Genomic DNA, 10,691 nt, shown 5'->3' on the forward strand with positions numbered 1-10,691 from the left:
ATTTCAAGAGGTCTTACAGTTGGGGACGGAAAGACAAGAGTCGCGATGCACCTGGATTAAACTTAAAAAAACAATGATGTCATTGAATAAATAGGAGCACTGCACGTTTCACGTCAAAACGCGGCGCGGATGTCTTTATTTGAATGTATCTGAAGGGAACCGACTGTCCTCAGAAACGTGTCATTGGCATTTTAATTTCATCTTACCCATCCACCTTTTTCTTCAACGTGGAAGTAAGCCTATGGGCAAGACTTCTGGTTCATTAGCCGCTGTAGAGAAATAACGAGAAGAATAACAACGTGCAGTAAACGGTAAAACTGTTTGCATTATAAACCAGTGTGTTCATAATTAAGACAACACATTCAAATAATATGGTAAGACACACCAATTTTCAATGTCAAGCAGCAAAACGAGTGGTTCTGTACAGCTAAAAATAGCTGGACGTGGATGAGACCGGAAGCCAGACCCATAGAATTTACAAATTACCCATTTTTATGGGAAGAAGAAGCTGGATAAGTTATATAAAGCAGTTAAATAAAGCAATTAGCCCCGTGGAGCCGTGGTTTACAGTGAATTTATAACAGCTAAGAGGGTTTTTGACTCTGCTTCACATCGTGCCTAACAACGCCCCTTAGCTGTTATAAATTCACTGTAAACCACAGCTTCACGGGGCTTTCCAGCGGTGCTCTTTCGCTCCTCCGTAAAAGCCCAGTTTCACATGCAAATCAGTGAATCATGTAACGTGACTTTGGCTAAATGGGATGTGCTTGATGTATTGAAGTGTATTAGATTTATTCATGTTTTTAAAAGTGCTAAAGAGAACTTGTGCCGTTATTCGCGTAAACCCTCGTCGGTCATGTAATAAATGAACATAAAGAGTTGAGAATGAAAATACGTGTGTAACAGTAAATTGGATCCGTGCAGCTCTTAAAGTGACAGCAAGCAGCCTAACCTGCTGCCGACTGTGTGCTTCATATTAATCAAACAACAAAAGACAAATTCAAAATCACACACTGCTCTGGAGTGAAGGACCTTTGTAGCTTTAATAACCCTAACCCTAACCCTTTAATAAGAAACAAGGAAAGTTTAATTCTTACTCAGACTATGCTGTTTTATTTTACATTTCTGTTAATGAGACTTGCATTAAAAAAACTTTTAAGCACAGTTTGTTACATTTCTATTCTACGTCATTTGTCCTTTGCTTTTTTATTACTGACGATTTAATTATTTTCAGTAATTTTGAGGACTGTTTGTTTGTTACTAATGTCAGTTACCCTAATACTCTGTTGTGGTGTTGAGAATTGTGACAGTTCGAAAATGTCTCTAAATTGTAGATGTCATAGCAACCTTATTTACAGAAAATATATATGTAATATGCATCACTATCTTTAAATAAATCACTCATAATCATGTTAAATAATCGTGATTACAATATTGACCAAAATAATCATGATTATGATTTTTGCCATAATCGAGCAGCCCTAATCAAGATGCTTGCTGTTAGATTTGTGTGTGTTACACAGAGAATTGTGTTTTGTGTTTTCTGAAACTGAAAACTGAGTCAGTGGCTGAGAATCAGTGTAAGGTTCTGCAGATCTGGTGTGTGCTTCTGCTGTTTGAGTGTCAGCTCTCAGAAACTGTGTGACTAGTAAAGATTGTGTGTGTAAGCAGCTGAAAGTAGCTGTAAGCATCAGTGCAGCCCTGATTAAAGCAGAGGTTCTCTGTGTTTCAGGTGCAGAAGCTGCAGCGCGCGGCTCTACAGGATCCTGTTAAATGCACCGTTTCCTCCAAATACGCCACCGTCGACAAGCTGCAACAGTATTACATCTTCATCCCGTCCAAGTACAAGGTTCTGTCTTTATTAAACTCTGACCCTGAGGAGAGTGCTGTCAGTGGATGTGTGTGATGAGAGCTTGTGTTTGTTCACAGGACTGTTATCTGGTCTCTATCCTGAATGAACTGGCTGGGAACTCTTTCATGGACTCTGAGGAGAGTGCTGTCAGTGGATGTGTGTGATGAGAGCTTGTGTTTGTTCACAGGACTGTTATCTGGTCTCTATCCTGAATGAACTGGTATTAAACACTGACTCTGACTCTGAGGAGAGTGCTGTCAGTGGATGTGTGTGATGTGAGCTTGTGTTTGTTCACAGGACTGTTATCTGGTCTCTATCCTGAATGAACTGGTATTAAACACTGACTCTGACCCTGAGGAGAGTGCTGTCAGTGGATGTGTGTGATGTGAGCTTGTGTTTGTTCACAGGACTGTTATCTGGTCTCTATACTGAATGAACTGTTATTAAACACTGACTCTGACTCTGAGGAGAGTGCTGTCAGTGAATGTGTGTGATGTGAGCTTGTGTTTGTTCACAGGACTGTTATCTGGTCTCTATCCTGAATGAACTGGTATTAAACACTGACTCTGACTCTGAGGAGAGTGCTGTCAGTGGATGTGTGTGATGAGAGCTTGTGTTTGTTCACAGGACTGTTATCTGGTCTCTATCCTGAATGAACTGGTATTAAACACTGACTCTGACTCTGAGGAGAGTGCTGTCAGTGGATGTGTGTGATGAGAGCTTGTGTTTGTTCACAGGACTGTTATCTGGTCTCTATCCTGAATGAACTGGTATTAAACACTGACTCTGACTCTGAGGAGAGTGCTGTCAGTGGATGTGTGTGATGAGAGCTTGTGTTTGTTCACAGGACTGTTATCTGGTCTCTATCCTGAATGAACTGGTATTAAACACTGACTCTGACTCTGAGGAGAGTGCTGTCAGTGGATGTGTGTGATGAGAGCTTGTGTTTGTTCACAGGACTGTTATCTGGTCTCTATCCTGAATGAACTGGTATTAAACACTGACTCTGACTCTGAGGAGAGTGCTGTCAGTGGATGTGTGTGATGAGAGCTTGTGTTTGTTCACAGGACTGTTATCTGGTCTCTATCCTGAATGAACTGGTATTAAACACTGACTCTGACTCTGAGGAGAGTGCTGTCAGTGAATGTGTGTGATGTGAGCTTGTGTTTGTTCACAGGACTGTTATCTGGTCTCTATCCTGAATGAACTGGTATTAAACACTGACTCTGACTCTGAGGAGAGTGCTGTCAGTGGATGTGTGTGATGTGAGCTTGTGTTTGTTCACAGGACTGTTATCTGGTCTCTATCCTGAATGAACTGGTATTAAACACTGACTCTGACTCTGAGGAGAGTGCTGTCAGTGGATGTGTGTGATGAGAGCTTGTGTTTGTTCACAGGACTGTTATCTGGTCTCTATCCTGAATGAACTGGTATTAAACACTGACTCTGACTCTGAGGAGAGTGCTGTCAGTGAATGTGTGTGATGTGAGCTTGTGTTTGTTCACAGGACTGTTATCTGGTCTCTATCCTGAATGAACTGGTATTAAACACTGACTCTGACTCTGAGGAGAGTGCTGTCAGTGAATGTGTGTGATGTGAGCTTGTGTTTGTTCACAGGACTGTTATCTGGTCTCTATCCTGAATGAACTGGTATTAAACACTGACTCTGACTCTGAGGAGAGTGCTGTCAGTGAATGTGTGTGATGTGAGCTTGTGTTTGTTCACAGGACTGTTATCTGGTCTCTATCCTGAATGAACTGGTATTAAACACTGACTCTGACTCTGAGGAGAGTGCTGTCAGTGGATGTGTGTGATGAGAGCTTGTGTTTGTTCACAGGACTGTTATCTGGTCTCTATCCTGAATGAACTGGTATTAAACACTGACTCTGACTCTGAGGAGAGTGCTGTCAGTGGATGTGTGTGATGGGAGCTTGTGTTTGTTCACAGGACTGTTATCTGGTCTCTATCCTGAATGAACTGGTATTAAACACTGACTCTGACTCTGAGGAGAGTGCTGTCAGTGGATGTGTGTGATGGGAGCTTGTGTTTGTTCACAGGACTGTTATCTGGTCTCTATCCTGAATGAACTGGTATTAAACACTGACTCTGACTCTGAGGAGAGTGCTGTCAGTGGATGTGTGTGATGAGAGCTTGTGTTTGTTCACAGGACTGTTATCTGGTCTCTATCCTGAATGAACTGGTATTAAACACTGACTCTGACTCTGAGGAGAGTGCTGTCAGTGAATGTGTGTGATGTGAGCTTGTGTTTGTTCACAGGACTGTTATCTGGTCTCTATCCTGAATGAACTGGTATTAAACACTGACTCTGACTCTGAGGAGAGTGCTGTCAGTGAATGTGTGTGATGTGAGCTTGTGTTTGTTCACAGGACTGTTATCTGGTCTCTATCCTGAATGAACTGGTATTAAACACTGACTCTGACTCTGAGGAGAGTGCTGTCAGTGAATGTGTGTGATGTGAGCTTGTGTTTGTTCACAGGACTGTTATCTGGTCTCTATCCTGAATGAACTGGTATTAAACACTGACTCTGACTCTGAGGAGAGTGCTGTCAGTGGATGTGTGTGATGAGAGCTTGTGTTTGTTCACAGGACTGTTATCTGGTCTCTATCCTGAATGAACTGGTATTAAACACTGACTCTGACTCTGAGGAGAGTGCTGTCAGTGGATGTGTGTGATGGGAGCTTGTGTTTGTTCACAGGACTGTTATCTGGTCTCTATCCTGAATGAACTGGTATTAAACACTGACTCTGACTCTGAGGAGAGTGCTGTCAGTGGATGTGTGTGATGGGAGCTTGTGTTTGTTCACAGGACTGTTATCTGGTCTCTATCCTGAATGAACTGGTATTAAACACTGACTCTGACTCTGAGGAGAGTGCTGTCAGTGGATGTGTGTGATGAGAGCTTGTGTTTGTTCACAGGACTGTTATCTGGTCTCTATCCTGAATGAACTGGTATTAAACACTGACTCTGACTCTGAGGAGAGTGCTGTCAGTGAATGTGTGTGATGTGAGCTTGTGTTTGTTCACAGGACTGTTATCTGGTCTCTATCCTGAATGAACTGGTATTAAACACTGACTCTGACTCTGAGGAGAGTGCTGTCAGTGAATGTGTGTGATGTGAGCTTGTGTTTGTTCACAGGACTGTTATCTGGTCTCTATCCTGAATGAACTGGTATTAAACACTGACTCTGACTCTGAGGAGAGTGCTGTCAGTGAATGTGTGTGATGTGAGCTTGTGTTTGTTCACAGGACTGTTATCTGGTCTCTATCCTGAATGAACTGGTATTAAACACTGACTCTGACTCTGAGGAGAGTGCTGTCAGTGGATGTGTGTGATGAGAGCTTGTGTTTGTTCACAGGACTGTTATCTGGTCTCTATCCTGAATGAACTGGCTGGGAACTCTTTCATGGTTTTCTGCGGCACGTGTAATAACGCCCAGCGGGTGGCGCTCTTGCTCAGAAACCTGGGCATCACGGCCATCCCTCTCCACGGACAGATGAGTCAGGTACACACTCAGACCATCTGAATATTATTGGTTTAGACTGCACTGATTCAAATCTAGGGATGCTCCGAATGTTCCGCAACCGAAACTATTCGGCCGAAAATAGCAAAGAAAGATATATAAGCGAAAAGACTGAATAAATTGTACCGAACAATGACATTTTTGGTGACGCATTCAAATAGCAAGCAGCGTAGAGTGAGAGGCGCACACTCTTTATAACACAGCAAACATATCGGATTTAAAACTGTCATAGAAAGACACACAAATCATCACAAGCACCGACAGCGAGAAACTGTTTAGCACTGCATCACATGTCTTCCATGAGAAGAGGAAGGGTTACTGTATGAGGATTGAAATCACCAAATGGCCTTAAACAACTACTAAATAATCTGCAGAACGTTATGTTTTCTAATACACGCATGAATTGCTTGTATTCTGACAGCACAAGCTCGTTAGCCAGGGTTTAAATCCTGCGCTGAAACAGTGTTAATCGTCAGTTGCTCAGTAACATTTGATGAATTTTTACAAGGCTAGGGCTGCCACTAATGACTATTTTTATTTCGATTAATCTATCGACTAATTTATCAATTGATCGATTAATCTAAACGGTTAATTTCCCACAAAAAAATCTACAATTTTACTTAAGAATATTTTATTAAACTATATTGATTAAACCAAATGAAATCCAAAAGTAAAAAAGTAAAGTGCAGCATAGAGTGCAAGAAGCAGGTGTCCGTCTCATAGTCCAACTCACAGAGTTCAGTATTATAGTGTAAGAATGACAACATATCCACGTGTTCTGGTCTATTAATAAAATTTTAATTTACCATTAAAACGGAGTATAGAAAAATTAAAATAAAAAATAAAAAAACTGAATTTGGGAATAAAACGGATTTCATAGGGCCCTATAATTATAATTCGTTTTTTTTTGTGGTAATAAAAATAGATGTAAGTGAACAATAGCCTTTAAAATTACTTAAAATACATATATAATAGCAATGAAGCAATAATAATTAGTTCAAATAAAGTATCAAAAGCAAGAAATCATATGGTTTTATTGAACAAAACTGTTAAAATACATAATGTATTATAAACAATACAGCTAATGTACATTACGCATTACAACAAAAGCCTGCAGAGGGCGCCAATGGCCTAATGATTCTTTTTACACATTGCAGTGCGATCTAATAATTGTTTAATATTTATCAAGCACCATTTAATTCAAATGTCCACTTAATCTTTAATATTTGGACATTTATTTAGGACAGAAATGCTATAGCCACTGTAATTAAAAGAATATGTGGACATCAAAACGTGTAAACTCAGAGTGAGGGTTTGAGCTTTTATTTTGAAACCGCAATGTATTCTCCTGAGTTTGCGTAGATTTATAAATTATTTACCTTACAAAGTGAACACACTCACACTCACACACACAGACACACTCTCACACACACACACACACGCTTTACTCTGCTGTGATAAAATCAGATTCAAGCCTGAATGCAGAGCTGCGGGAACACTGAACAGCCCAAACACTTATAGAGGATGATTTCAGCTCAATATTTTTTTCTTTAATATTTTAGAGATATTTTTCTAAATATGAATCTCTAAACTTATCATCTGCTATACCACTGTGTAACCACTAGGTGGCTGTATAGCCCTGTATATAAATACATATAAACCGTTTGCTGCAGTGCAGAGTGAGAACGTAAGACATAAAGCACATTACTTATATTAGGTTTGGATATATTTTCAGACATTATTAAAGACTGGTTTTAGTAAAAGTTCACACAAATGTTGATTATACTGCATAGCGTCTAGTCTATGTCTAGTCACGGATAACTTCAGCAGTTAAACTCTGTCTCCTCTTGATTGTGTTTATTACTGGCTGTTTGTTTGCTGTTTAGCTCAGTGGAAATGCTGGCGTTAGACGTGATTGTTGCTGTGAATTCCTCTTTATCTCCACAGCAGATGATGTTGTGTTGTGCTGACATGAATCTGTTTTCTCTCAGGACTACATCCATCGTGTGGGCCGCACCGCCAGAGCAGGGAGATCTGGGAAATCCATCACCTTCGTCACACAGTCAGTCTCAGTCTTTCTGTCTCGTTTATTAACTCTTCAGTGTCTTCAGGTGTGTTAGTGGCTCTCACTGTGTTTGTGCAGGTATGACGTGGAGCTGTTCCAGCGAATCGAAGCGCTGATCGGGAAGAAACTGCCCGCCTTCCCCACACAGGAAGAGGAAGTGATGATGCTGCTGGAGCGAGTGAGCGAAGCGCAGAGATTCGCTCGGATCGTGAGTGCTCCTTCTGTGTTTGTGTGTGAGATCTCTGATGAAGGTGAGGCTGATGCGTGTCTGTTTCTGTCAGGAGATGAAGGAAAGCTCAGAGAAGAGGAAGCGGCCCAAAGCAGACGAGGAAGAGGCTGACGACAGAGAACAGTCGAGCGGTGTGAGGAAGAAGATCAAGGGCGGCTCCTTCAGAGGAAGAGCGAAGCGAGGACGCTGAGACTCTGCTGGAGTTTGCTTTAGTACATCCAATAAATATTGCATTTTCCACATTACAGCGTCTTGCTTTTTATTAGGCTTTCTGACCACAAATAGTGTGTCTGATAGAAGTGAAAGCGGTTCATAAAGCACAATAATCATCTGTCCTGAGCTCATCCAGGGAAGAGAGGAATCACTAGAGCTGAGGAGAAAATATTGATTTCTCGACTTTAATCAATTCTCATTTTGACAAACTGATATCAACTCTTAAATCCCAAGAATCAGTCTCTCCTGTTTTCAGTTGATTTGTGAACAAAACGTAGAGAAACTTTATTTGTAGCACTTCCCATGTAATAATCTGAGCTTACATTTGATATGAAACCAAGTCTCCGCTTTAAATTCTGTCAGTTTTATGAAATGTTTTATGAAATTTTATGTAATCAGTAAATGTGTTTCTCTTTAATGTGTGGTGACAGATGCTGTAGTGAAGTGATCATCTCTTCCTCTTTACTACTAGTTACAGCAGCAAATAAACACGAACGAACATCAGAAGAATCAGAACCGCTCACTGAAATCAATTATGAATCATGGAATCTATCAATCAGTGATTCAACTGCAGAAAGATTTCAATAAAACAGCAGCTCGAGATCAATAACCTCACATTTACCTCAGGAAAGACATTCAATGACCATAAACTCAAGAGTCAGCTAGAAAAACAACTCTAGACTATATAGATTAATATCATATTCATGATATTTTCACTGAACCTGTCTTCAATATTTCCTATTTGACTAAATCCAGCATGAAATACAAACATTTGAAGAGTTGGAGTAGAAACATTATTAAAAAGTTATAATTTTTTTTTATATTATAAAAACTTTAAATTATAAAAGCCATATGTGCACTAATGTTAATAATGTAGCATCTGACAGGGTTTATTGTATAGTTTACAGCATTAGTTGAGATAGAGGTTTATAAGATGTTCATTTCAAATACAGCGGTAATTAAACTCCGACAGGAAAGAGTCAATTACATTAAACATTAAAATAGTTCAATCAATAACATTACACACACACATTACTAAGCTCAAAAATATGAATTACTGTTAATAAACTAACCTGATAACAAATTCAGGTCACAGCTTTTCATGTGTTCTCTGAGATCAACTGTGAATCCAGCTGTTGTAGATATTAAGTGTCTGTCAATGTAACAAATTCAGGAGCTAGTGAACTGGTACAGCTAGTTATTAATAACCATTTGTTTCAAGATAATATTTATTAGATATTTATAAACTTAAAATATAGTTAAGCCTCACAGCACATGGCAGACTGCCCACTCAAATCAGTTTCTGCACAGCTTTCTTTAGATTCTGATATTGTAATGAAAACTGGTTATTGACAGCCTGAAAAACTATTTCTGAGTCATTTGCCCTCAGCTAATTCACTCTTTTTTAATTTACTACTTTGTTTCTTGTTTTACTCCCATCACAGAAAGATAAAAAGTACACAATGTTTGTCTCGTTTTCTGAAATAGAAGATCTTGTGTTTAAAGGGCACTTATTATGCCTCTTGTTACAGTATGTGATATAAGTCTCAGGTGTCTCCAGGCTGAGGAAAACCGTAGGTAAGGTTCGTTACCTAACCCTAACCTATCTAAGGTTACTGATGCTATGCACCTGTCGCTCTTACCTGTTTTCTTTTTTTATTGCACAACTTATAATTGCATACAAGATCAGGGAAAGATGGTTGTATCTGTAACAATGAACAATCATAACGACAAAAAATTTCATAGTATGAGATTATATACACAGAAAAAAAGCACAATGACAAGGGAAATATCTTTGAATAATCATAATATTCATATAATCATAATGCATCACAAATTGATTTTGTTGTCGTTGTTTTTGTTACTTGTAAGCCTGAGGGATGAAACGAGTTAAATTCAATGAGAAAAAGAGGAAAACAAAGGAGATTTAATAAAGCCTTGCATTTGGATCCTCATCTCTGTTGTTACAATCGCTCATACGGTTTTATGTTTCATGCATTTATTTAAGAAAGAATCTCTCTTCCTCTGACAATATACTGGATATCTGTACATTAGCAACAGACACACACATAACTAACTTAATATAAAATAACAGAGTAACAGTGAGTATGAAATGAGAGAGCGATCATGTAAATGTAAATGTTTTAAGTGACGGAAATGTCACATTGTAGATTTGCTTTACATCTTTTGATACATGCACTTGTCAATCACGTTTATGATTAGAAACACATGAATCATTATGGATGAGTTTAATACAAATATTATTATGTTTGTAGATCTTAAACTGAAGAGCCAGACAGACTCATCTGAGCTTCTTCCTCCTCTGTTTCACCTTTAAATAAAACAACATGATCATTTGAATACTAAAGCAACACGAATCATTCAGTATGACATGTTTTGATTGTAAAGTCTGAGTCTCTTCCAGCTGTATGTATTTCTGCTCATAGACACAGAGGTGAAGCTCTCACCTGATGTTCACTGCTCCTCTCATCATCATCTCAAACTATGATATACAGCATCCATCATCCTGTGACGGCTGAACTCTATCAGGGACTCTGTAAGGTGGAACAGAAGAGAAAACAATCAGTGTTCAGTGGAACAAATTACAAATTATTTACTATTTCAATTACAGATTTTTTTAGTAAAAAGAAGTTACATTTACATGATCTTGCATATATATTTCTGAAACAATATATGTGTTTTAAACACATTTAGAACATGTATTTTTATATATAATATATGTGTTAGTCTGTTTGTGTGGCTCCTATTGAGTCACTATAAAGAGAAACA

The 10,691-nt window shown here is 39.0% G+C and overlaps 1 protein-coding gene across 1 annotated transcript in view; it reads left to right on the forward strand.

The window, feature by feature from the left end:
• The window catches only part of ddx47 (DEAD (Asp-Glu-Ala-Asp) box polypeptide 47), a 36,620-nt gene extending 28,690 nt beyond the window's left edge, over nucleotides 1–7,930 (forward strand). Inside the window, 5 exon segments of the mRNA XM_016567349.1 lie at nucleotides 1,733–1,849; nucleotides 5,230–5,394; nucleotides 7,371–7,456; nucleotides 7,538–7,667; nucleotides 7,741–7,930. Of these exon segments, the coding sequence (XP_016422835.1) occupies nucleotides 1,733–1,849; nucleotides 5,230–5,394; nucleotides 7,371–7,456; nucleotides 7,538–7,667; nucleotides 7,741–7,878 (636 nt within the window). The 3' untranslated portion in view covers nucleotides 7,879–7,930.
• Nucleotides 7,931–10,691: the final 2,761 nt, after the last annotated feature.

Source organism: Sinocyclocheilus rhinocerous, unplaced genomic scaffold (assembly GCF_001515625.1).
Source record: "Sinocyclocheilus rhinocerous isolate Xijiao unplaced genomic scaffold, SAMN03320098_v1.1 scaffold3155, whole genome shotgun sequence".
In the NCBI taxonomy this organism is placed as follows: Eukaryota; Metazoa; Chordata; class Actinopteri; order Cypriniformes; family Cyprinidae; genus Sinocyclocheilus; species Sinocyclocheilus rhinocerous.